The 27685-nt window shown below is 39.7% G+C and overlaps 1 protein-coding gene across 1 annotated transcript in view; it reads left to right on the forward strand.

The window, feature by feature from the left end:
* LOC124871134 (aryl hydrocarbon receptor-like) overlaps positions 1-27685 on the forward strand; it is a 69654-nt gene that overhangs the window by 20014 nt on the left and 21955 nt on the right. Inside the window, exon 3 of the mRNA XM_047370169.1 lies at positions 18642-18748. Coding sequence (XP_047226125.1) covers positions 18642-18748 — 107 coding nt within the window. The remainder of the gene's footprint in view (positions 1-18641; positions 18749-27685) is intronic.

The raw sequence follows: 27685 nt of genomic DNA on the forward strand, positions 1-27685 counted from the left end.
CCCAAAATCCACTAAATTCACAGTAAACACTCGTATGCTCACTGTTGTGCTGTAAAACACCGAATGTTTCTGTCCATTCATCTTTAAATGTGTGATTTTCATAGTCCACGTTACGTATTTTTGATGAAGCCATTTTCTTTTACTCACTCATCTGTGCACCACCAAGTCATTGTAGTATCAGCAAGCTGAGCTCCCAAGCTAGTAACTTAGCAACCCGCGTTGAAGGACCCGCAGCTTCTTCTTTGTCATATTCTGGCAATAGGCATACAACAATGTGGTGCATTACTGCCACCAGATGGCTTGGAGTGTGGACCAGAATGTCGCTGACCTACATAGCTGTCCATTGCGCCTGTCAGAGGCGGCAGTCGGTAGGAATAAAATGTTTTATATCTACATAGTAAATTTGAAAATGCGTTGCGGTTAGGATAGCAGAAGCTGCCCTGATTGAAGCAGCTCATTGCCTGACTTGCATTACGGGCAGCCTAGGGTCAGATGCTCCACAGGGCCATACCATATTAACACGAGATGCGGCGCAAGTGAAGTTAGACCCTGTTGGACAACATGCAGTAATGTATAAATGTTTAAAATCAAGTTGGGTCTGGATTGGACGGTACTTAGGTCCGGATCCGGACCCTGGACGCTTATCCGTGATCTCTGGCCCAAAGCATATGAGCTCCGTGACTAATCTCCAGATTTATGTGAATGTGAAGAAGCCCATGGCTGTGGTCTGCGGCAGGACATGTACATGTCGGTGCCTCTGTGGAAGCTGCATATGCCAGCTGGTCTTGGAGACAGTTGTTGGTTGGCACAGTCTGGGCTTCGGTTTAAAAGAAAAACATCATGTAAGTGTGATGACAAATGGAATGTAAGGTTTTGATTAATATCACAACATCACATGCACCATATGTGATGAGCGGATGAAGCGACGACACTCTGTTACCACTGATAAGATGGAAGTGGAAAAAGAAACCCACTGTGAGCTGCTGCATGCAGTCTAAAGTTAGACCTAAAGTGAGAGCATGTGGTGTATATTATTCTATTTAAACAACTCAAAGGACATGCAGTCACCAGTTTAAAAAAAAAAACTGACGAAAGATTTGGCTTATAAAACGCTTAAGAAAGAAATTTAGCTGCAGAGGGGATGTTTGTTGCTTAATAAAGTTGGGTCACCACCATTTTGATCAGGTAAGTGACTGGTACTACGCAGCTGCACAGGCGTCACAACATTGACATAACCAGAGTTTATAAAAACCCACTGAAGCAAACACTTTGCTGCCAATACCAGCCGTAATATCTTGCCGGTACTGCGCTCAGAGGCAATCTCGCGATTGAATTCATTTTTTCTCCACACTGGTCATTCCTGGAAGAGTTGACAAAGCTGAAAATCGGTCTGATATAAGAAGATCAGAAGGTTCATATCCCTATCGAAATTGCAAACTAGGCGAAGGTGAAAATCCACAGAGGTTTCCCAACGAGACGGATATCCTCCTTGTTGTTTCAGTCGACTGAAACAGTTCATCATATTTTCCCTATTTTGGACCAATGAGGAGAGGGTGACCGTGTAGAGTGTTTGCAGATGTGCGACACCTACCACTCACAACTTCATCCATTCATAAAAGGAAGCCCACTCGCCTGCACCCCTTCTCCCAGAGGATTCACCACCAAGTAAACCAATTTTGTTTTCTATTTTGGGGCATTTTTGGTCTGTAGTCTGGGGAGGGTGAGGTATATAGGTTAAGGTGACCTAGGATCACCACTAGTTAATCCAATGTATCAACTGGTTGCATGTGATATACAGGTCCTTCTCAAGAAATTAGCATATTGTGATAAAGTTCATTATTTTCTATAATGTAATGATGAAAATTTTAGATTCATATATTTTAGATTCATTGCACACTAACTGAAATATTTCAGGTCTTTCATTGTCTTAAAACGCAAAATTCCTATCTCACAAAATTAGCATATTTCATCCGACCAATAAAAGAAAAGTGTTTTTAATACAAAAAACGTCAACCTTCAAATAATCATGTACAGTTATGCACTCAATACTTGGTCGGGAATCCTTTTGCAGAAATGACTGCTTCAATGCGGCGTGGCATGGAGGCAATCAGCCTGTGGCACTGCTGAGGTCTTATGGAGGCCCAAGATGTTTCCATAGCGGCCTTTAGCTCATCCAGAGTGTTGGGTCTTGAGTCTCTCAACGTTCTCTTCACAATATCCCACAGATTCTCTATGGGGTTCAGGTCAGGAGAGTTGGCAGGCCAATTGAGCACAGTGATACCATGGTCAGTACACCATTTACCAGTGGTTTTGGCACTGTGAGCAGGTGCCAGGTCGTGCTGAAAAATGAAATCTTCATCTCCATAAAGCTTTTCAGCAGATGGAAGCATGAAGTGCTCCAAAATCTCCTGATAGCTAGCTGCATTGACCCTGCCCTTGATAAAACACAGTGGACCAACACCAGCAGCTGACACGGCACCCCAGACCATCACTGACTGTGGGTACTTGACACTGGACTTCTGGCATTTTGGCATTTCCTTCTCCCCAGTCTTCCTCCAGACTCTGGCACCTTGATTTCCGAATGACATGCAGAATTTTCTTTCATCCGAAAAAAGTACTTTGGACCACTGAGCAACAGTCCAGTGCTGCTTCTCTGTAGCCCAGGTCTGGGGAATGCGGCACCTGTAGCCCATTTCCTGCACACGCCTGTGCACGGTGGTTCTGGATGTTTCTTCTCCAGACTCAGTCCACTGCTTCCGCAGGTCCCCCAAGGTCTGGAATCGGCCCTTCTCCACAATCTTCCTCAGGGTCCGGTCACCTCTTCTCATTGTGCAGCGTTTTCTGCCAGACTTTTTCCTTCCCACAGACTTCCCACTGAGGTGCCTTGATACAGCACTCTGGGAACAACCTATTCGTTCAGAAATTTCTTTCTGTGTCTTACCCTCTTGCTTGAGGGTGTCAATAGTGACCTTCTGGACAGCAGTCAGGTCGGCAGTCTTACCCATGATTGGGGTTTTGAGTGATGAACCAGGCTGGGAATTTTAAAGGCCTCAGGAATCTTTTGCGGGTGTTTAGAGTTAACTCGTTGATTCAGATGATTAGGTTCATAGCTCATTTAGAGACCCTTTTAATGATATGCTAATTTTGTGAGATAGGAATTTGGGGTTTTCATGAGCTGTATGCCAAAATCATCCGTATTAAGACAATAAAAGACCTGAAATATTTCAGTTAGTGTGCAATGAATCTAAAATATATGAATGTTAAATTTTCATCATGACATTATGGAAAATAATGAACTTTATCACAATATGCAAATTTTTTGAGAAGGACCTGTATATGCTTGAATTTTATGCTGAACTGGTCAGCACTGGACTGAGTGCTGTTTAATACTGTTGAACTCTGTAGCGTTGCAAAGTTTTGAATGTTGGGGTATTCACTGTGTTTTGATCAACTGCGTGCTGACTCAGTTGGAGTTAAAGTGGACTTTAAAGTAGACTGAGGCTGTGAACTGAGCCTCGTGTTCATCTCCATTGTTACACCCTTTGTAGCCCTTTGAATTTTTCCACTGGGTTCCCACCTCAGAGTTTTATGACCCTTTGTTTTGAGATTAGCTGACTATCAGCTGGTAGTGGCTAAGTGGCCGGATGCTAGGTACTTCATTACGTCTGAGGTGGCCTGGCTCTGCTATAACAGCTGACAGCCGCTATCGAGAGACATCAATGGACCCAAGAAAGCTTCCATGTTTATTAATTCTGCTCCACTTTCCGAGTCAATCCAAATTGTTGTTTTAATCCCATTTTGTCCATAAACTGCTGGTTTGATCTTCATCTACTCTCAGTAAGCATTTTATTTGTGGTTATTCAATAACCACTTTCGTAAAATAGTGCATACTTAATTAGGTGAAACTTCTTGGACCAGAATAGTGGATTGTAAAACAGTTTATAACACAGTGACATTTAGCATGGTTTTGGTTAATAAATATCAATTATTAATGACAATTAACTAAATGGCACTAGTGGCCTTTATTTTTGACAGTAGGTAGACAGGAAAGAGGGGTAGAGAGCGGGGGAGACACTCGGCAAATGTCGCGCCTGACTTATTATTTTGAATGATCATTTTTGAGAAATATTTATAAGCAATAATTATAAACTCTTTCTATTATATGTTGTTACTATGAATCTGAATATATTATTTAATATTAATACTTTAATATTTTATCAAATAATATTTCGGTCTGTTAAGGGTTGTCCTGTGAATACCAGCCCAGTAAGGCGGTGGTATCAGGACAAGATCAAAAAGAGTGAGCCAAGCTCTGACATTATTGAACAGCAAAACTCTGCACACACATGGAATGAATTCACACAATTTCTTAAAATACAAGAATTTATTAACAAAAATAAGTCAACTCAAGACAAACATATGCTAAAACAATCCAACTAAACTACCAAGCAGAAATAAGGAATAAGGAAGATTAATGTACTAGGTACAATATAAACAAGTTGATTAAAAATGGTTGAAACCATGACCGAAAAATGATGCAACATTACCATGCAATGTTTATTTTTGAGAACCAAGGATTATCTTGAAGGACCTGGAAGTGAAGTTAAGTTAGTCTTAGAACTAACTTAGGCAATAATCAGCATACCTTTATACAGCCATTCACAATGCAAGATCATATAAAATATTTTAATAAAATAATGTTTTAAAGAATGATCTGCTGAAGAAAACCAACCTTCTGGATGACTAATTCTCAACAGTGTCTCATTAGCTGCCTTTATTTATTGAAATAATATTTAAAAAAATATTATTAAGGAAATAGTAAAATATTTAGGGAGGTATTTTGGAAAAGAACCAAATCTTTCTGGAGAAATGGGCTTAAGTATGCAAGCACGTGTTCTTAGCTGTCAGCAGTTAAAGCTAACAAAAGAAGCTGATAGCTTAGCACCAGAATCAAACACACACCTTTAAAATACTGTTGATAAAAGGGTTAAAATGCATAAGCGCGCGGACAGCGTGTTATGATCAATCTTCTGTGTTTAAAATCACCCTTTAAATAAAGTTTGTCTTAACTTTAAAAACACACACACAGAACACAAAACTGAGCACGTGTGCTGCAGATAGCCTGCTAGCAATAAGATAGATGAAAAACGTTTAGATCATTTCATCCTAAATCTCTCTGCCCAAACCCCTAACCTCGTTTGAATCGTGTTGAGGAGGAGTTGTCCGGGCGACGACGACGTTTGAAGGAAGCTCTGTGAACAAAGGTTTAGCTTCAGCTAACCTCTGTAGCTGTGATTGAAAGACGGCTCGCTCTGTCCGCCAATCAACTGCACAGTTACTGTAACCACGGTGATGCGGTGCCGGTATCCTTCCTTCAGACTGGAAAAACCGCTCCACTCGGCTTCGTAGAGACATCATCTCTGCCGGGAATTCTCTGGAACACAGTTTGCTTCTGCAGGCCTCAGAGAGAAAGTCAAGCAACGCTTGTACCTCAATTCCCATTTATGAATGAATCTACCGGATACACAGACAGTATTTCATTTGTACTTAACTTTGATCGATGATCGTATGACACCCTTGGATCCAGTTGAAGAGTTATGTCTGTTTGCCAGCAAAGAGACATTAGCACGCTGGGTCTCTCTGTCCAGATCTGATGGTCAGACCATTGGAAAGGTGGGGGTTTTATACGGCCAGTGGCATCATGGGTTAAAAGCAATTTATTTTGAAAGTTCCAGAAAAGTTTCATGTTGTCCCAACAAACATTTATTGTCAATGTTATGCTTCAAAGTTGTTTCTTCTGTAAGGTAGAACAATCCAGTTTAGATCCGCAAAGATCAGAATATTTAACTTTAAGTATCAAATGCTGGTTCAGTGCATTTAATACACTGAATATTTGAATAATATTTTGATGATCAAACTAGAAAAAAAGTAATCACAAAATAATTTGTGAGTTAAAAAGATTTAGATCTAGGCAAAGAGAACAAAAGAGATTGGAAACTTGTACAATTTTTTTGTTTACATTATGGCAATAAAAAGTGTGCAAATTGGTGTCTCTTGGCAAATTTTATAATCCCATGTGCTATTTGGGACGATGGGATGAGGTAAAACGAGCCGAGCCACAAAAGGTCGAAGCAAAATGGAGCTAGTAACATGACTTTTATGGCCTGATCTTCAAAGATTCTAAATATGGAGTGTTAAATTGCTTGTGCAAAAACACAATTGCACGTGCAATAAATGGGCATGTTTTGCGTTTTTATTTCTGCGTGCCAGTTACCACCTGCCTTTCAAATGTGTTAAATATAGGCGCAAAAACCCACAATCTGTTTCAGGTTTGATAAATCGCATGGTGGTAAGTAATTACATTTGCATATCCTTCTTCCATATCAAGATTCATGGGTCTTTATTGTCATTAAGTCACCATAATGAAATTTTGCTGAGACACCTACTCAAAAAATACACATTTAGTGCACAGACATAAACACTTACAAAATTTACAAAAAAATGCAGCTTGTGCTGAAACAGTCTGAGATGGGCTGGTAGTTTGTTTGACTGTCAGCAGGGATGTTTAGTGTCTGCCTGCAGGGGGAACGAAACTATTCTAGTCTATTTGTTTTTGATGTAATGCTCCTGAATTGTTTTCCTGACGGAAGTGGGACAAACAGTGCATTGACTGGGTGGGAGTGGTTTGTAGCAACGTGTCCGGCCATTTTCTGGACTCATGCAGCATAAACCGAGTCCAGATCCGGTAAAAAACATCCCACAATCCCATGTGCTGTTCTCACCACCAGTCCTAGGTTCTTTCTCTCCTGTGCTGTACAGCTCCCATTCCACACTGTCATACTGGGGCACAGGATGCTTTTCATATACAGTATTTGCACATCTGGATCATAATCATATGTTTTACATATTCATGACAGCAAACATGCTAAAAAGTTGGTGCCCCCTGTCCCGCTGATTTTTACACAAGCAATTCGATTTGCATTTGGTTTGTAGATCAGCTTTGTATATGCAGTCCAGTTGGCATGTGTTTTTTACATGCAAACCTTTTGAAGATCAGGTCCTAAGTCAATTACAGCTTATGTTTTCTAAATTTTGGGTCAGCTGTGCCAAAGCTTCTTATATATGGGTATATAATCAGTTTATAATTCTTTGACATTTTAGTGAGATAGATTTTTAATGCAAGCAACTGTTTGTATTTGGCTAGATGCCTGAACCTTCTTTATTGACAGTTCAATTCAATTCAATTCAGTTTTATTTATATAGCGCCAATTTACAACACATGTTGTCTCAAGGCACTTCACAACAGTCAGGTACATACACTCCAAGTAATCCTAACAATTGAACAGTGCAGTCGGAGTTGGCTTTTTATTCAAATTGGATAAAAAGTTTTTCTATCTAAGGAAACCCAGGAGATCCAAGCAAGTGTTTGTGTGGCATTCAGATGGCAACATAGAAGTCCAAAGGACTGAAATAAATGTACATTACTCTAACCTAGGTTCTGCAGTTTAGTGAAGGCAAAAAAAACAAAAACATTACTCCAATCTTTATATCAGGTTTCTTTTTAACTTAGCCATGGTTCAGGTAGCCATTTGGAGCATGATGAAGTCTATAGGTTGTGAACTGACTAATTATTTGGTGTTGCACGGTTAATGCTACCATGTTCAGTATTGTGTGTAGTAATTCATTGTAAATATTGGGAGACCTGCTGGGAGGGCAAACATATAATGAAAACATCTAACAAACTGTGGTCAGCGAGCAGAATTGTGCAGGTCATGGTTAAGTGAACACGAGCATGACTGAGAAACAACACATTCGGGTATGACATTCATGTTTCCTGGATGACTTTTATTAGGGTAGCTAGTCAAAAATTAGATTTTTTTCGTGATGGTTGGTTGGACTGGTTGCCATTTGAATAACCAAAACTTTAGTCTCGAGTCATTTTTGGTAGATGTGGTGTCCCTTTTTTTATTTGAACAACTCTGAAATTGAGCTGTAAAATCTCTGGCCAAAAAGACAGATACAGTTTGGATCATGCAGTGGTTATACAATAAGCTTTAAAAATGGCCCTAAAAAGCAGTGTATATATGTAAATGCGTTCCCACATTTAGCCTTGGAGCACCCCTGTGAGAACGGGAGAGCAAGCTAGTGTTTGTTGATAACAAAATATCATTCCAAACAAAATGCCCAGAGAGATATGACTCAATAATCAAGCCATGCCAGGATAAGTCATATTAAGCCAGTCAAGGACCATTCATACTTGGAAAAAATTCTATTCAAATGCTGTCATATTCAGAGGTTACCAAAGAAGGAATTTTAATATCCATCCTGAACATTAGCATGCAGGTTTTGGATCAAGTAAAAATTAGGCTGTTGCACTTGGAGGACTCAGAAGGGAATGAGGTCGGTATGCAGTCTCTACTTTTTCACACACTCCTGCAGTTCTTGCAAATAATGCATTATTTGCAACTGCAAGAACAAGCTAATGCTAAGCAGGTACTAGAGAAATAATCCATTAGAGATGAAACATGAAAATGACTTGTCATGGCTATTACAATTGGATTTTGCTGGTAATCCTCTAAAACCTAATGGACTGCTATAAGATCATTTTCGAGCTCTGCAGATAGTTTGGCAATAACCATATCCCCCAGCTCAAGACGAAACCTCTTCACTATCTAAACAAGATGAGTGAGAGCAAAATGTAGTCATGTGGATACTGGACAGTGGTGACCTCTACTCCAGCTTCCCCCAACCAAATACCGTGTGGTCCCTGGGTGAGATAATGAACATTTTGGGGTTAGAGTGTGTTTATGGATGAATAAGTGTGACTCATAGTGTAAAATCGCATTGAGTGGTTAGTAAGACTAGTAAATCTCTATATAGGTTTGGTTCCTTTATCATTTCTTCCACTGTTTGAGGCTGGATACATACCTCCCAGCCTGTTCAATCATGACGGTGTTGAAGTACCTCTTTAAAGAGGCCTTCTGCGCGTTCGTTTATTCACCGTAACCTGGAGGAATTCACAACACCTTAGAATAAATCACACGGAGACAGCTGTATGTTATTCAAAGTACCTGGACCAGGGGAAGCTCTCATGTGATCAGGCCACACACCAAGACGACTTCGGAGCTTCCCACTGGGCACATTGTTTTTATTAAAACACACATGAAAATGGGCAGCGCCCTGTTTACAGTTTTTTTCTCACATGTAGTCACGTACACACTTTTCCGGCTTTACCATAATTAGACAGTCATTGTCCACCAGCTGCACCCCGTATCTACTGATATGAGAAGGGAGTAAGTCAGTCTCTACTTTTTCACACACTCTTGCAGTTCTTCAGTAATTTTCCACTTCACCTCCTTGTGAGAAATACTTTTGCAGACCACACAATACACAATGTCTTTATACTAACACATGTTATACATTTTATTTCCCACACTGGTTATGAACATAATAATAATAATGATGCACACACATAATATATCTCCACAACGGCTATGTGATATAAAGTCATCTACAACTGCCCACAAGGGTCTGATTCTTTGTGTGCTACCTAGGGTTTATGACTGTGATATGTGCACCGACTGCGACCGTAATACCCCCTTGTGATTTGCCTCGCTGTTAAAGAAAACAGGGAGGCAAATCACAAGCAGAAGAAGAAAAACAACTACACTAGTTCATTTTAAAACTAGAGTGTGGAGATCTGCCGTTTGAACATTTGGATAATTTACTTTTCAGAGAAAACAAGGACCCAAACACTGCATTGTTTTCCCTCGTGAGAAATCCTTTTAATCTTTTGAATTTTGTGAAGTGAAGAGTTGGCAAGGAAACACTTTAAGGGCCCCTGTAAGGCTGTAGTGAAAACTGTATATCTCTGAGTAGATAATTTTTGTAAAAATTAATTTTTTACGTATTTGTTAAAACTGTCACTATGTTGACACTAGAGACAATATGAGACAGATTATCTGTGAAAAAAATCAAGCTCCTCTGGCTACTCCCATTTGTCCCAACCCCATTTGCAGAAATACACCGCACCCTGTCAGAAACAACCAATCAGAGCCAGGAGGAATGTCTGAGCAGTGTCAATCACATTCATGTACGCGCTGCTCACACCCCTCCTCCGCACAGCGCATACCGTCATTCAAGCTCAAGATTGCTAGTGTTGCAGCTGTGCTAATGGCGGAGAAACAAGCTAACACTAAAAGAAAACTGACTATTTCTTGAGAGGCACCTGCTCAGAAAACAACAAAAGTAAACAGAAGAAGACCATTGACGAAAAACAGGCTGCGTGTTCACGGCAGGCTCTGCTGTGGGGGGTTGTAGAGTAGCAGAGAGAAGTAGGAGGGACCTGTAAGGTGTGCTTGTTCAAATTTCCAGGCTAAGGCCAAGTTTTCTCAGAACTCCCTACTATAGCTTTTACAGAACCAACATTTTACTTTGATATTATTTCAATAGTATTTACAGTCTATATTTCATTTCATACATACTGATTTACTTCATATAGTGACAAATATTAAGAACTTAAAACCACCGAGTTATTTGGTTTTCTTATAACTGATTTCAAAATCTAGACACTAACTTGAGCACATAAAATGATCTAAATTTGTCAGGAGAAAACCAGTGTTGCTTTCGTATTAAAAGGCGAAGCATCTGTAAAATTCTCTGGGACCACAGTGGAGATGCAGTTTGCTTTGTGATTGTTCCCTTCTGGGTGTTAAAAGTAAAGTAAAAATGAATTTTGAAGGAATTTGCACAGGCGTGCTTTGAGATATAACCTTGATCTAATCGTCAGGATTACTATGCTGCTGAGCAGTCATTGCCATCCAACTCTTCCTCTTCACAGACTTCACATGCTGGCCTAATGCTGTCAGCAGCATGTTTCATACTTCATCTGATCTGACAGTTTGTATAAACAGGCTGCTGCCAAAGCAAACACTATACATCTAATCTCTCCATTTCAGTTTCTAGTTCTAGGATGATTGATCTGAAAGATAGTTACGTACTTAGCTGTGACCTGTTAGTGTGTACATCTGTCTGTCTCAGTGTGTGTGTAGCTGCTGACCTGTGACAATCCTCTGGAGGAATTCCAGGATGACATGTAGGGACTGAGCTGGAAATTTAAGCAGCACAGGCTTAGAATGTTCCAGTTAATCCTGTTGTAGTTAGTGTGGAGGGACAAATTGAAAGTGGTTAAATATTTGATAGTATTTGAAGTGTGCAGAGGGTTTTCTAGATCTTTGGAAACTGTGACATATGCAGATGAGCCTTTAGTTGATTTATGTGCTGATCACCACTCTGGTTCTTGTCAAATCTCCTCTCAATTACTGTAAAGGGCTTCAAAATGACTTAATTATCAGATATCTCCATAAAGTTCAATTTGTTTAGAATTCTGCTTCCCGCACCATCTCCAGAACTGCCTCCACACAGCAAATAACACCTCTTCTTAAAATCCTTTATTTTTCTAGACATGTGTGCACCTTCCTGCACTCTAAGGTCCACTTCTGTTTACTGCCTATCCACTCCTCCATTATCGGTCTCACATCTTTCAGTCAGTCCGGCTACCAGCTCTAGAAAGCTCTCCCTACGGACCTTCTCACATATTCATCTTTGGCCACATTCAAGACTTGTCTCAAAACCTACCTGCTTAGGCTGGCTTACCCCAAATGATTCCTACATTTTCTCCACCACCCCAACACCTTCCAGTCATTGTGTGTATTTTTAATTTTGTAGTTTTTTGGTGGAATGTGGTTTTGTGTTTTTAATAATAATCAATGTTGCTTGTAATTGTTGCTCCTACTGTCAGGTGACCTTGAGCCTCCTTTAAACATAACATATCATAAATTATTGGTTTCAGTGTGTCAAAAGGTTTGGTTAGCTGACAGATCAGCCCAGAGTCTGAAGTATTCACCCCAGGTCCCTTCCCAGACAGATTTCTAATGGTGTTGAGATGCTACACTACCACCAAAAGGGGTCTATAGGATCTACTGCCATCTTCTTTGTATCAGACTTTCCAGAACTTTCTACTATCTTTGTCTTTTTAAATTATCAATAGTTTGATTCAGATTCCTTAAAAAACAATAATGGTGATGGAGATTGTTCATTACTTTTATCAGCAAGTATTGGTGAGTTTGTGTGTCTGCCATCTACAGAAAAAATTTTCAACAAGAAATCACATCAAAACCAGATGTGGACAGATAGGTTTTTTTGCGGTCCTTGTTTATTTGTCAGTCAGGTCCCCATGGTAATCGTCTGCTAACATATATGTCCTGACACCAGTGTATACACAGCACATGCCTAGAAAAAGGCAGCATTTCCATCAGTATAGCGAAGCTCTAAAGCAAGTCCACAACACCACAGCAGAAATGAAAACATGACATTTACCAATATATTTTTTCCATTTAAGTTGTGTGCAGGCTTTTAGCTCATTAAAGTTACATTATTTCCATATCTAAAATTACTACCTGTAAATATATAGGGGTTGGACAATGAAACTGAAACACCTGGTTTTAGATCACAATAATTTATTAGTATGGGGTAGGGCCTCCTTTTGCAGCCAATACAGCGTCCATTCGTCTTGGAAATGACATGTACAAGTCCTGCACAGTGGTCAAAGGGATTTTAAGCCAGTCTTCTTACAGGATACTGGCCAGGTCACTACGTGATACTGGTGGAGGAAAACGTTTCCTGACTCGCTCCTCCAAAACACCCCAAAGTGGCTCAATAATATTTAGATCTGGTGACTGTGCAGGCCATGGGAGATGTTCAACTTCACTTTCATGTTCATCAAACCAATCTTTCACCAGTCTTGCTGTGTGTATTGGTGCATTGTCATCCTGATACACGGCACCGCCTTCAGGATACAATGTTTGAACCATTGGATGCACATGGTCCTCATGAATGGTTCGGTAGTCCTTGGCAGTGACGCACCCATCTAGCACAAGTATTGGGCCAAGGAAATGCCATGATATGGCAGGCCAAACCATCACTGATCCACCCCCATGCTTCACTCTGGGCATGCAACAGTCTGGGTGGTACGCTTCTTTGGGGCTTCTCCACACCGTAACTCTCCCTGATGTGGGGAAAACAGTAAAGGTGGACTCATCAGAGAACAATACATGTTTCACATAGTCCACTGCCCAAGATATGCGCTCCTTGCACCATTGAAACCGACATTTGGCATTGGCATGAGTGACCAAAGGTTTGGCTATAGCAGCCCGGCCGTGTATATTGACAAAGGTGGAACTCTCGACGGACAGTTGTGGTGGAAACAGGAGAGTTGAAGTGCACATTTAATTCTGCCGTGATTTGGGCAGCCGTGGTTTTATGTTTTTTGGATACAATCCGGGTTAGCACCCGAACATCCCTTTCAGACAGCTTCCTCTTGTGTCCACAGTTAATCCTGTTGGATGTGGTTCGTCCTTCTTGGTGGTATGCTGACATTACCCTGGATACTGTGGCTCTTGATATTTTGAGCAAAACTCTGCTCTTACCCTGCTAATTGAACCTTCACACTCTGCTCTTACTGGTGCAATGTGCAATCAATGAAGACTGGCTAACAGACTGGTCCAATTTAGCCATGAAACCTCCCACACTAAAATGACAGGTGTTTCAGTTTCATTGTCCAACCCCTGTATTTATAGAATGGTGAGCACAAAAACAGCCAAGTAAGTAACTCAAAGTTGAAGAACATTTATGAGTTGCACCAAACCTGGGCATCAATGCATAACTCAATCATCACCATCCAATGGGGCGCTTCCCACTGCCAGCAAGACTGCCAGCCCCCTCCAGAAAATCACGACATGTAGTAATTTATTAAACGCCTGTATATGTTCACACGTTGCCAATTTATGGCATGCACTTCAAAAAACGCTCGTTGGCACACCTCCCAACCCCACCCAAGACCAAATTCCTTGGGCAAGTACAAAAAATTTGTGTTTGTATATACCTCAATTTTTTAACCAAAAAAATGAGATATATATAAAAAATGAACTGCAAAAAACAAACAGCTTAAGTCTCAAGGCCTTTGGTTCCTTTAAATCAGGACTGGACACATTTCTGTTTCCATCAGCTTTTGACCAAATATTTTGACCCATGTAGTGTTTGCCTGTTTTTGAAGCATTAGATTCAAGTTTATATTTAAATTTTAAAATAAAAAGTAAAATTTTTGCTAGCCTTTTTAATCAAAATTTTTACATTTGTCTTTTTTGTCTGCTATTAAGTATTTTAGTGTCTGTCTTGTTTTTTTTTTTTTCTCTTCCTTGACATCCTGTATAGCACTTTGAATTGCCTTGTAGATTAATGTGCTGCATAAATACTCATTGCCTTGCCTTGTGCAGGGAGCATGACATTAACTCAAAGGGAAAGGGTGAAATTGAAAAACAAAGGCGTGGGCTCTTTTTATGATGTGTGAAACAAATTAATATCTGAAAGCATTACTTCCAGAAGCAATTTATACTATTAGACAAAACTATACTGTGGGACCATGATGCAACATACCAGATTTCAGAAAACACCCCATTTATTTATTATGATGTTAACCTATTCATGGCCCTGCTATAAGTTAAACCAAATGTCTCTCTGAAATATAGTCAGGGGTGTTCAAGCTAAGCTATCATGTGCAAAACACTAGCCTGGTAGGACTTCCAACACAAAGTCCACATGCTTCCTGTGATCTGCTCTGACACTTTCAACATTGCCATATCTCTCAAATGGACTGCTTGTTAATCCTGTGTTTCTAAAACAAAAGATGTGGCCCAGAATCAGTCATCCAGTTATGTCTCACTTCAACCTCAGGGTCAGGGGTCTTCACGGGTCATAACTCGGTGGTCTGGGGGGGATCAGAAATCAGTGATCAATCAGTGCTGCAACTTTTTTCATCCCTCCATCCAGTCACTTGAGCAGAGAGATAATTTGCCATTAGCTATAAATTATTGCATTGAACAATATTCTATTAACCTGATGAATGTGTAAAAAGAGTGTCTAGTCTAACCAAAGTCATATAAGAGGGCAAAATGTTGTGCTTTAGAAAAGCTTTAACTCTAAAGGGACAGCCATGACACAAATCAGCCAGTGTTTCCAGCAATGTTCCAGTTTTCTGATTCTAACAAAAATAAAGTAAAAAACAATCCCTGGGTTATGAATGACCCCAGCCACCGCATTTATTCAGAATCAAATCAAACATTTGTTAGAAAAGTCTTACATTTCCACTCAGTTCAACACAATAGTCATATGATAAGCTAACTATTCAATATCTTAAAGACAGGCAGAAAATATTGAATCAAATAAAGTCCATATTATTCATAAAACAGGTTTAAAACATATGTAGTAAACTAAAATGCTTCTAAAAAAAATGCCAGCCAACAAAAAACATTAAAACAAAAAAAAAAAACAAAAGAAGAAAGAGAAGCTTGAAGATTGCTGCTAAAAAGACATGATGTGCCTAAGTAACTTATCAGAGAACACATAAAGATCTATAGTAGTGATGTCCCAATCAGGATGTTTCATCAATTGTTTTTTTATATAAACCACATCCTGTCTTTCCATAATTTCTCAGAGAGGATGAGTCATTTTAAATTCAATTCAATTCAATTCAGTTTATTTATATAGCGCCAATTCACAACACATGTTGTCTCAAAGCACTTCACAAAAGTCAGGTACATACATTCCAATTAATCCTAACCATTGAACAGTGCAGTCAGAGTTGTTAGTTATTTAAATTGGATAAAAAGTTTTTCTGTCTAAGGAAACCCAGCAGATTTCACCCAGTCAGTGACTTGCAGCATTCACTCCTCCCAGATGAGCATGTAGAGACAGTGGACAATCACTGGCGTTGACTTTGCAGCAATCCCTCATACTGAGCAGGCATGTAGCGACAGCGGAGAGGAAAAACTCCCTTTTAACAGGAAGAAACCTCCAGCAGAACCAGGCTCAGTGTGAGCGGCCATCTGCCACGACCGACTGGGGGTTTGAGAGAACAGAGCAGAGACACAAAGAGAACAAAGAAGCACTGATCCAGGAGTACGTTCTATGGGAAGGAAAAGTAAATGTTAATGGGTGTAGCTCCTTTAGTCGTTTCACCTAGAAAGAAAGAACAGATACACTCTGAGCCAGTTTTCAAGGTTAGAGTCTGAAAGAGAGCACATACAGTTAGTTACAGTTAAGCTCAGTCAATCGCCATGTCTAGGAGAGAGAGAGGGTTAAACACTAAAAGACAGGGCCATGTGGATCATCAGTAGAGGGTGAGCATTAAGTTGTTGCCAGCAGAAGCTTGGACGATGCCCCTCTCCAGAAAGGTGTCACAGGTAGACACAGAGCCAGGACAGGTGTAGCTTCTAGGAACAGAAAAAAGAGAGAACAAAGTTAAAAGCTGAAATAACAGCAAATAATGCAAAATTGGAGAGTAGTGTGAGAATGTAGCAAAGAGGGTGAAAGTGGTCATTATGTCCTCCAGCAGCCTAAGCCTATAGCAGCATAACTACACAGAAAGTTTCAGTTCAGATTATTTAGTTAAACGGCGCTCATTTACAACAATGTCATCTCAAGGCACCCCACAAAGGGTCCCACTGATGGTCATTGTTATATTAAAAACCACAAGGATTAGGATACCTCCCTCTGTCAGACTGATTATAACCATTGGAAAAGAGAAGGGGTCATACAGGTAGCAGAAATGGAGGGTGTGTTTGCACCTCAACCATAAATGAGCCGGTTTTGGCTAAACCTGACTCCCCCTTACTCCAATCAACAGGGAGGGAGGAAGGCTCCCTCCCTGATAACCTAAGCCACTCTAACTATAAGCTTTATCAAGAAAGAAAGTTTTAAGCCTAGCCTTAAAGTAGACAGGGTGTCTGCCTCACGGACCAAAACCGGGAGCTGGTTCCACAGGAGAGGAGCCTGATAACTAAAGGATCTGCCTCCCATTCTACTTCTAGAGACTCTAGGATCCACCAGTAAACCTGCATTCTGAGAACGAAGTGCTCTGTTAGGAACATATGGAACAATCAGATCTCTGATGTATGATGGAGCTAGATCATTAAGGTCTTTATATGTGAGGAGGAGAATTTTTCAGTCTATTCTGGATTTAACAGGGAGCCAATGAAGGGAAGCTAAAATAGGAGAAATATGATCTCTCTTTTTAATTTTCATCAGAACTCTTGCTGCAGCATTTTGAATCAGCTGAAGGCTTTTAAAGTACACTTTAATGACACAAAGATCCTTTTGAGTCACGGCATCCAAATTTAAAATGGTCTGGGCCTGCGCCTGCTCCTGCCTTGCTTACCTTTGGGTTCCCTCGGATGGCACTGGGTTGTCTAGCCTGGATATGGGTCTGGGTCTGTACGGGTCCTGACTGAAGTCGGTTCTGGACCTGTCCTTTGTGGTGGCTGTTGGCAGCCGGCAGTCACAGCTCTGTTTCTATGTTCTGTATGATAATTAGTTGTAATTTTATGACTATTTTAATGTGTTTTTGCATTATAGTGAAGCTCCAGGACCTGCAGCACTGCCACATAACTGGCCGCTGGGGTTTGGGGGGGCTGTTGTGGGGATTTTGCTGCCTTATCCCTTAGGTACATGGCATGGATGAGTGGGGTCTGTATTCTTCGTGGAAATGCCTCATGAATGTCTGCAGTCTTGGGACTGCTGGGCACTGTACATCGGTGCTGCTCTGTGGCCAAACTGGGCAGCGCTGCTGGCCTCATTGGGTCGCTCCCCATGGCGTGGTGGTCTGGCTGAGGGAGCAGCCTTTGATGGGGTATGTGGAGATGACGCCTTAACACCAAGACAGAAAAAGCTGGGGAACATGCTGGGAAAAAAAGGAGAAACCTACAAGGATGAGAACAGCTAGAGCAAGCAGCCAATGAGCAGGAAGGAGATGGGACGGGGTACAGTAGGGTGGGCAGTGGGGTTCAGTTGGAGGCTGATGCAATGTGTGGGTGGGTGGAGCTTAACTGAGCTTCCAGTGGAGTCTAAATAAAGTTATGCCTGAAGGAGCTGCCCCTTATTTCCAGCAACACATCAGAGATAACTTATTTTTCCATTCATCACACTGCATGCTTTATAAGAGGTTCTGTAAACACACTCAAAGCATTTATTCACTTAATACATGGATATCTATATGTATTAAACTACACAGGAATAGGCATTTGTTATTGAATGAGCTTAAACTGTCAAGTTCAACTTTTCCATAACTAGGTTGTAGGTATTCCAATTCAATCACACAAACAAATGGCTGTCTGAGCAGAGTTCTCCTGCATTGTGATTTATTATTACCACATGATCATCTGAGGGAAACACCTGTGACATGTAGATGCTAGAGAAATGAATCACTGGAGCATGATCTGTGTATAACCTTTTTATTTCTCTACTGCAGTGCCTCCTTTTCTTTCTTTTTGACTTGTTTCTCTAGCAGTCGTGTAAACTCAGAGTCCATATAGTCTCAAGCAGAATGTTTTTTCTGCTGTTCAGAGGAAAGTAAAATGACAAGAAACTAAAGGCTGAGATTTAGACTTTCAGATTATGTTCATTAAAAGCTTTATACACTGGGGAAGAGGTGTGGTTTCTGCTAGATGTTATGCATAGAACATTGTGACAGTCACTGCAGAGCTTTGCAAACAGAATCACCATGTTGGCCTGTGTGTCTGTCCTTTAAGTGGCCCTGACCAGTCAGAATGGAGCCACAGCCACCAGAGGAAACAATGAGGACAAGACAACAGGAGCTACAGAAAAAAAGATCTCTGAAGGAGAGCTTCTGCTGCAGGTCAGTACATCTCCAGACCTCACAGAGGTTTACATTATAGATCTGTTCCTTTGTATGATTCTGTACATCTGTGTTTACAGTTGATGAATTGTTAGCTTTTTGTTGGATGCTGTGAAAATTGCTGTGCTACTCTGAAATGCCCAAAATCTATGTATGCCTCTGATGTTCCACTGTGGCCCTGCCTGTTTTGCTTGGATAAATAATTACATTACAGTTTATTTAAACAGATCTGCAACACAAAGACAGAATAAACTACACCTAACATTATTGGACGTCAGGTGTCTTCAACTGAAATGGAACGTTTTATTGTTTTAAATATTTCATCCAATTTGAACTGAGCTGAGAGATACAGTTTTATGAGGCAAACAGCCTCATAAAACTGGACGCTTTTCTGTGTTAGTTTGCAAACGAGTGTTTTTTAAAACAGCTCCTGGAGCAAATAAAACATTTTTATGTGGCAGCATAGCAGAAAGTTCAGTGTAATTGTCAAGTGGAAGGAAAATAAGTCAACAATTCTTACAACCTCCTTTCACTACAATTACTGCTGCAAGACTTTCAGGGTTTGTCTCTACCAGCTTGGCACTTAAAGACTTTGCCCACTGGATGAGGAGTGACCATCCACATCAATTTTTCCATCACATTTTCTTTAAGCTTTCTACAGATTCTAAATCTTGTATCTCTCCCTGTATGCTTGTTGTTGTTTCCAGTTTTTTGTCACAATCTCTAACAGATTTTCCTAACAGAGCTCCACTGTCCCTTATGATGAAAAGCATCTCCACGGCATGATGCTGCCACCACCTTATTCTACATTCAGGGTGGTGTGTTCATGGGGATGTGAAATTAGTTTTCTGCCACACAGCATTTTTGCATGTGGGCCCAAAAGTTCAGTTTTGGTCTCATCTGGCCAGAGCACCTTCTTCCACATGTTGGCTGAGTCACCTACATGGTTTGTGGTAAACTACAAACAGGATTTTTTGTGGCTTTCTGTTAACAATTCTTCTCTCCACTCTCCCATAAAGGCCAGATTCTCAGACTGCATGAGTAACAGTTGTCTAATTGCCTCACCTGAGATGAGGATTTTAGCAGCTCCTCCAGAGATACCATGGCCCTGGGACTGGTTTTCTGATTAATACTCTCCTTGCCTGGCCTGTCATGTCTTGGCAGGTTTGTAGTTGTGCCACACTCTTCAGTTTCAGGTGAAGGGTTGAAGGGAGCTCTGTGAGATGTTCAAAGCTTAGGATATTATTTTAGAACATAACCCTGCTTTAAACTTTCTACTTGACCTGTCTGCTGTATTCCTTGGTCTTCATGATGCTGTTTGTTCTCTACTGTTCTCTAACAAACTTCTGAGGCCTTCAGAGAATACCTGCACTGATACTGGGATCATTTTACACACAAGTGGACTTTAATTTCTAATTAGATGACTTATTCTGTTAAACTGATAAATTATTTTCACGTAAGGGTCTTTTCTTGGAGGGATTTTTCCTTGCTTCTTCACAAGAAAGCAGAAATGTGTTCAGAGTAGCTCTAAATAAGTTTGGAAAATGTAGGTAAATATGTAAATAATTGTACTGTACTGGCAGAAGGAAACAATGAGCCACAACAATATTAAATTTGCCTTTAGCATTAATAAAGTATTTTTGAATTGAATTGGAATTGTATTGAAATGAACTGAACTGAACCTTAAGCTGTACAGACTATGGACTCGTAACAAGATTCCTCCTGGATATAATCATAGAGAGCAACAGGTCAGCATGGATTATAACTTCTACATCCAAACTGTCCCGTACAACATATACAGCAGCAGTGGTATAACTACTTCTGTAACTAACAATAATTTTATAACCACAACCATTATGCACAGCTGCTTATGGAATTTAACTATAGTTACTTTATATAAAAATAATTTCACAGCATTAAGAAGCATCATAAACAAACTCACATTGGAGGCCTTCTGGTCTTGACTTGTGTCCAGCTCCCACTTACCATAAGCAGCTTTCCGGATCCCAGTTTGCTACTGCATATAGAAAGCGAGAAACCAATTAGTATTAAGGACCCACTGCTCAGCCATTTAGTTTCCTCTGACACAGTTTCCATGAACCATTGTGTTGCCCGTTGCAGCGAGTGTGATATTGTAATGCCAAAGTATAACCCCTAATCAAAAGAACTGGGTTGTTATGGAAAATCCTTGTTTAAAGATGAATGTGAAGCCAATTTACATGTCGTCTCAAGGCACTTTACAAAGAGAATACAGTTAAATCATACACATTTCAAGTCAGTTACATACTGTACATTCCAATTAATCCTAACTATCAAACAGTGCAATTAGATTCAGTTTATTATTCAAATTGGTTAAAAAGTTTTTCTATCCAAGGAAATCCAGCAGATTTCATCGAGTCAGTGACTTGCAGCATTCACTCCTCCTGAATGAGCATGTAGAGACAGTGGACAGTCGCTTGCATTGACTTTGCAGCAATCCCTCATACTGAGCATGCATGTAGCGACAGTGGAAAGGTGTCATGTTGTGTTGTGGGTTTTGTTGTTGGTTGGGTTGTGTTGTGGCGTTTGGATTTTGCTGACCCTTCTGGACCACCATAGTTCTCCACTTCAAAGCTAATAATTATAAAATGTCTCTATGTTCATGGACTCTTCAGTGCAAGTGTGTTGGGGCCATCCATTTTGGTTGCATATTTTGACACACGCAGCTCAACAGACGTCTCAGCTCTGACGTCACCAAAAGTGTAAAACCCAGAGGAGATGAAGTTTCGGTGCCATTTCCCGTCTGTCACTGGAAAGCGCATAGGAGGCACATATCTGGAGAAACAAAGCTCGCAGGCGAACTTTTGCTCCACAAGGCCATTCCCGGAAGAGCTGGAAATCTGTCTGATACGAGAAGATCAGAGGATTTATTTGCCGATTGAAGACCACGCCACACGCGGCACAGATGAAAACCTACAGAGGTTCTATTTTCCAAGGAGATGAGTTTTCCTCCTTGTGTATGCCGTCGACTAAAGGTTCTTCGTCTTTTCTCCTCCTGGACGGACGAGATGTTACTGTTTTGTTTTCATAATTTTGGACGCGTGATCCCCGCCTCCCCTCCTTTTTAGTCAGACCTGATCCATCCTCAACTGGTGGAGAGAAGAAATCAAGCTCAAAGTAATTTCGATCTTTTTATATTAAACCGGATAGGTGCATTTAGAGGACTGGGCAGGATGAGGCATAGTGAAGGTGATTTATAATCACCAGTAGTTAATCTAAGGTATTAACTTGTTGCATGCAATACTGATGGAAGTATTTTATGCTGAGCTGTGTTTTGATTTGTCCAGCTGATCTCAAATCAGCCAGGAGTTAGAAGTCGGACTTCTAAAAGTTTTTCATTCAAAGCAACAGCGGTCTGTACCTCGTGGTCTGACCCCTCCTTGTTCCAGTTTTATTGCTGGAGTTTTTCCACTGAGTTCCCACCTCAGAGTTTATGACTCTTTGTTAAAGATTTGGGGCATTCAGCTGGATGTGGCTAAAGGGGCGTATATATAAATGCGCATATATGTTTTTCTTTTATTATCATTGTTAGGTAGTCATTTTTATTCCCTTTGTATAGAACAGTACTTGTTAGTTAGGTGAAGGTTTTGGACCAGAATAATGGTATATCAAGATTATTTGGCTTCAATAAATCTTCATATATATAATTAAGTGAAGCTTTTGTGTTTATTTCATGCAAGAGTGATTTATCTATCAAAACAAGGTCGAAGATCCCCCACCTTCGGTGAAGCGGTTGAATAAACAGTGACAGTTTGTGGTTTTGGTTAATAATTAATAATTATTAAAGAGCTTTGAGCCCATAATCACAACACCAGAGGACATCTCTTATTTCAATTCGTAAGTGATGATTTTTGGTTAAGAAATTAATATTTTCCAAATTATGATTTTAAATTATAATTCTTGATGAATATTAATTAATAACTAATCATAATCCTTACATAAATGGCATCCCTGGGTGGGCCTTAAAATGACAGATACCACTATTGCACAAAGTAACACATTTGTGATATCCTGGAAACTCTGTTGTGAGATTTGGTAAAATTTCGCAGTTGTAAGCTGGAGGATGTATCTTGACTAATATTGGCTCAATTCTACTGCAGAGAAGTAATAATATACTCCTAATAGTAATAATAGTTTTTCTAAGGTGCTTTTGTTGACGCAAGGTGGACGTTTTGTGTAGTTTATGGTGAAATTCAACGTAAATTGCTAGCTTGTCAAAGCAACCCCTGCTGGCTCAGAGCTGTAGCGCAGTCAGCTTGTTGCCAGAGCAACCAAACAATTCTGGCACAGTATGAGGCATCCTACTATCTGCCGTTGGTATAACTACAGCTGTAATTAACACTCTCCCAGTCAGGGAGGAAGCAACACCATGGTCTGATGGCCATTAAGTGAATTGCAGTTGCATCAGGATTTTCTCTGCTGCACACAGGCGTTTAGTGGCACCTTGTGATCACTAGTTAGAATTACAGTTGCTGCCATAGAATTTAACTAATTTGATTAGTTTTATTAACACAGGCAGATGATCCCATCACCGATGATCAAAGGACATAGCTTGAGCTAAAATCAGGTTATTGATCATTCATTGCCACTTCTGCTCTGAAATTTATGCATTTTTACTGGGTTTTATTGTGTGAGTGAAGTGTGTTTTAACAAGACTCGCATAACTAACTTTAGTTGTCTAACTTGGTAGGTCCTGCAAGAAAGTAAATAACCCATAGTATGCATCACTAATATTCATTTGAAGCTAAGAATAGCGTTGAATGTTTTAGTTTATTTATCCCACCTTTAAATTTTTATTTTAAAATTTGAGTTTTGTTTCAAAAGATTTTTGTGTGTGTTTTGCTTGAACAATTCCATTAAAGCATAGACTTGGGTAAGCCACAGTTTGAACGGTCAAACCTGTGTGCCCATTTTAAGAAAACCTATACACCTGTAAGATATATATATAATAATATTTCTTCGAATATTATTTCAATAACTAAAGGCAGCTAATTAGACACCGTTGAGAAATGGTCATCCAGAAGGTTGGTTTTATTCAGCAGATCATTATTTAAAACATTATTTTATTAAAATAATATTTTATCTGATCTTGCATTGTGAAGGGTTGTCTAAACGTTTGCTGATTCACTTCCAGATTCTTCAAGATAATCCTTGGTTCTCAAACATAAACATTGCATGGTAATGTTGCATCACTCTTTTTGGTCATGATTTCCAATCATCTTTAATAAACTTGTTTATATTGTACATAGCCCATTAGTCTTCGTTATTCTTTAATTCTGCTTGGTAGTTTAGTTGGATTGTTTTAGCATAGTAAAGAGTTTGTTGATTGAAATATGTTTGACTTTGAGTTGACTTATTTTTGTTAATAAATTCTTGTATTTTAAGAAATTGTGTGAATTCATTCCATATATGTGCAGAGTTTATGCTGTTCAATAATGTCAGAGCTCGTCTCACACCTTTCTATTTTGTCCTAACACCATCGCCTTACTGGGCTGGTATTCACAGGACAACCCTTAACAGACCGAAATATTATTTGATAAATATTAAAATATTAATATTAAATAATATTCTCAGATTCATAATTACAACATAATCAATAATCATAATCCTTACAAATGTCACCGAGTAGAGTGAGCTCACTGCCACCAAGATCTTTTCGATTTTGGTGCAGTCATTTCATCAATTTTCCAGTCCAGTTCCTTCCAATGTACATCAGCCTGGCATTCCAGGGGAAGAGAGGAAACAGGCTACAAAATATTCTCCAACTGGAGCAGGGAAGTTTAGTTTTACCATTTCTCACACTGGTAAAAAGCAGAATTGAAACCTCATTTAGAGAAACAGCATTCCAATCAAGTTCTGGCTGGACCAGAGGTGGCGCTAGACTTTTTTGGTGTCTGTCATTTTGACTGACAGGGTAAAAGAAATCCTCGTCACTTGATTTTTTTTTAAATGTTAATAATTAAACATTCAATAGCATTTATTTTCATTCATTTTAATTAATATTCAGTCTGAACAAGCTGAACATAGACTCAGCCCAATGAATTCATGAAACCTTTTCTCCACAGGGACAAAAAACACTGATTGACTGTGTGACTGTGGTCCCAGTAACTACATATAAACAATGAAATTAAACAATTGCACTTAAAATATGAAATAAAATATCCTCAGACATATTTGTTTCTCATTTTTGGCTTTTTTACCCATATCACAAAACATTTTTCCTTCCTCCCTCATCAGCCAGAAGAACTCCTGCTCCCACTGAACTGTGTACTTCTGCCTAACCTTGCTGCTTCTTGCTCGCTCCATAGTGTCCGAGGGCTGATTACTTGTTTGTTCTTCATCTTCCACTGCATCAGTCCCTTTTTTCCCCTCTTTTATCAACACCACGGTTGTTATTGGACCAACAAGGTCGTGCATCTAGTGAGAAAACAGCTAATTAATATGCCAACTCGCCACCAACTGGTCAGACGTGTGAATTGCAATTTGTCTAAATGACAGATGGCCTTAAGATTTGTTTAAAAAAACGGCCAAAAATGAAAAATGGTCGGTTAATGCGACCTCTGAGCTGGACTTTGTAAGGTTCTCTGGCTGAATCTGTTTGCCTTAACATCAGTCATTGGAACTCAGTCTGTAGGAAACCTCTCAGCTGTATAATTTTTCTACCTGCCTTTCATCTGCACTGTTGAATTGTTAGTATTAATTGGAATGTATGTACCTGACTGTTGTGAAGTGCCTTGAGACAACATGTGTTGTGAATTGGCGCTATATAAATAAACTGAATTGAATTGAATCTGTAAGGGATAGCAAAACAAAACACGCATGAACGCCTTTACCAACGCTTGAACCAAAACACTCCCACAAAGTCTGATGGCCTCTTTATTGACGTTTTAAGCCAAACATTGTATGCCACCTTTACTCTTCTGCTCCAGATTAAATCCTATGAGCTGGGAGGTCAGTGGAACTGCAGTGGACTGTGGTACAAGAGGATGTGGCCTCAGTTATCCCAGAGTAGCTAGTTCTCCTGGTGAAGTGAAGGCCAAAGGACTGAAAAACTGAGCTCCTCTCTGTGGCCGTGTGAAATTTACCATGTTGTATTTGCACTGATAGAAGTGTGGCAGAAAACTAGAATAAGCGTAGTTTATTTGAAAGAGTAACTTGGCATCTGCAGCATTAATTACTTTACCCTGCAGGTTGTGATTCGGCACTTGTGTATGTGCACATGCTCTGGTTGTAAGAAATGCGAGTAAGCACATATTGGTTTAGTCAGGTGGAAACATCGGAGAGTCTGTTTTCTTTGAGAAGAAAAAGTAAGTGTGCTCCATTTCACTTAAGATGACCCCTCATCCCCCTTCTCAGTCTCATTGTTGGGGAATTATAATTTATCATTCATGCAGAAGGCTTGTAGATGTATGTCATTCTAAGTTCAGTTTTTAATAATAGCGTCATAAGGACAAAATATGCAGGTTGTAGTTCTAAAATTAAAAGAAAATAAAAGCATTCAGGACATCAAGATCATACATCCCTGATAATTAAAAAGTATTTCTCATATTAAAACTCAGATGTTGTACTGCTTCAAACTCAGCCCTCACACTGAAAAAAAATCTTGCTTCTCCCTCTGCTTTTACATTTACATTTTCTACATGAGACAACAATCTCTTCTGATCTCAATATGTCTCCACTAAGGAGTGCTTACAATCTTCCTGTGAAAGAATGTGCTACATTGGCATGAACCCAAACTGGAACTTTTCAGCCACAGCTTCAAAAAGAAGTTTTTTTGCACAGAAAAAGTACTGCATATTACCAAAAGGACACCATATCAACAGGGACACATGGTTAAGATGGATTTCAATAGTCTGTGTGACAGTGAGACTAAGCTAAAATGTAAATCAACAAGAATAACTTCATTGGAGGTAAGATGAAATTTTGAAATAACCTGTGGAGTCATATAAAGAGGGCTGTGGACATAAGAATCACTCACAATCTGAGAGGTATGGAGAATATTTGCAAGACAGTGACTGAAAATAATATAAAAAATAAAAGGGGGATGCTGACAGACCTCTGCCAAGTCTGCCAGTCTCTTAGTGCTAAGACTCAATCAAAAGTAGCTTAAGCCAAGTTTTGTTCCTGCAACACAGTTTTGCAACAACCAGTGTTATTTATTACCTCTGCAAAGGGGGCCATGTTTTTGTCTGTCTGTCTGTCTGTCTGTCTGTCTGTCTGTCTGTCTGTCTGTCTGTCTGTCTGTCTGTAGCTGACAAGCAGTGGTTGGGTGATTTTCTAATTTTTTATGTTTTCCCTGGAACAGATTTGTTTGTTTCAGCTGAATTGTACAGGATAAATGACAGATTACTTGGGGAGAAGGTGTTTAAATTATTTGTGAAGCTCTCAGATTTTACATGATAAAACACTGCCATTTTAACTGGGGTGTACAACTTGAGAGTTGAAGCTTGGTTCATCAGACCATAACACATTCTTCGCAAATATCTGGAAGATTTTGGCCTGGATTAGATGCTTTTTTTTAAAAGAAAAGGTCCATGTCTTTCAAACCTTTTTCAGAGATATGGATATAACAGGAGGCTGTTGTCACTAGTAGTTAGCAAAATTCCTCCAGCTCTTTAAGTGTTGCTGCTTCGACAAGTTCCCTTCTTGTTCTTTGAAGAGATATACCAGTTTTGTAATGTCCGATATATTATCCAATTACTGATAATTATTTTTACTTTACCATGGCATTTAATTAATAAATATATTTTGTGCTAGTCTGATAGCTTTGTACAGTGAGATTATGTTAAACGTTTAGAACATATCTGCAAACTATAACTTTATCTAAAGGAGCCTATGTCAGGACAATCCATTGGGACAGCTGCTCTTTATTTCTGGTTGATGAGATTCCCAGTAACT

This window comes from Girardinichthys multiradiatus, chromosome 7, assembly GCF_021462225.1.
Source record: "Girardinichthys multiradiatus isolate DD_20200921_A chromosome 7, DD_fGirMul_XY1, whole genome shotgun sequence".
Taxonomy (NCBI): domain Eukaryota; kingdom Metazoa; phylum Chordata; class Actinopteri; order Cyprinodontiformes; family Goodeidae; genus Girardinichthys; species Girardinichthys multiradiatus.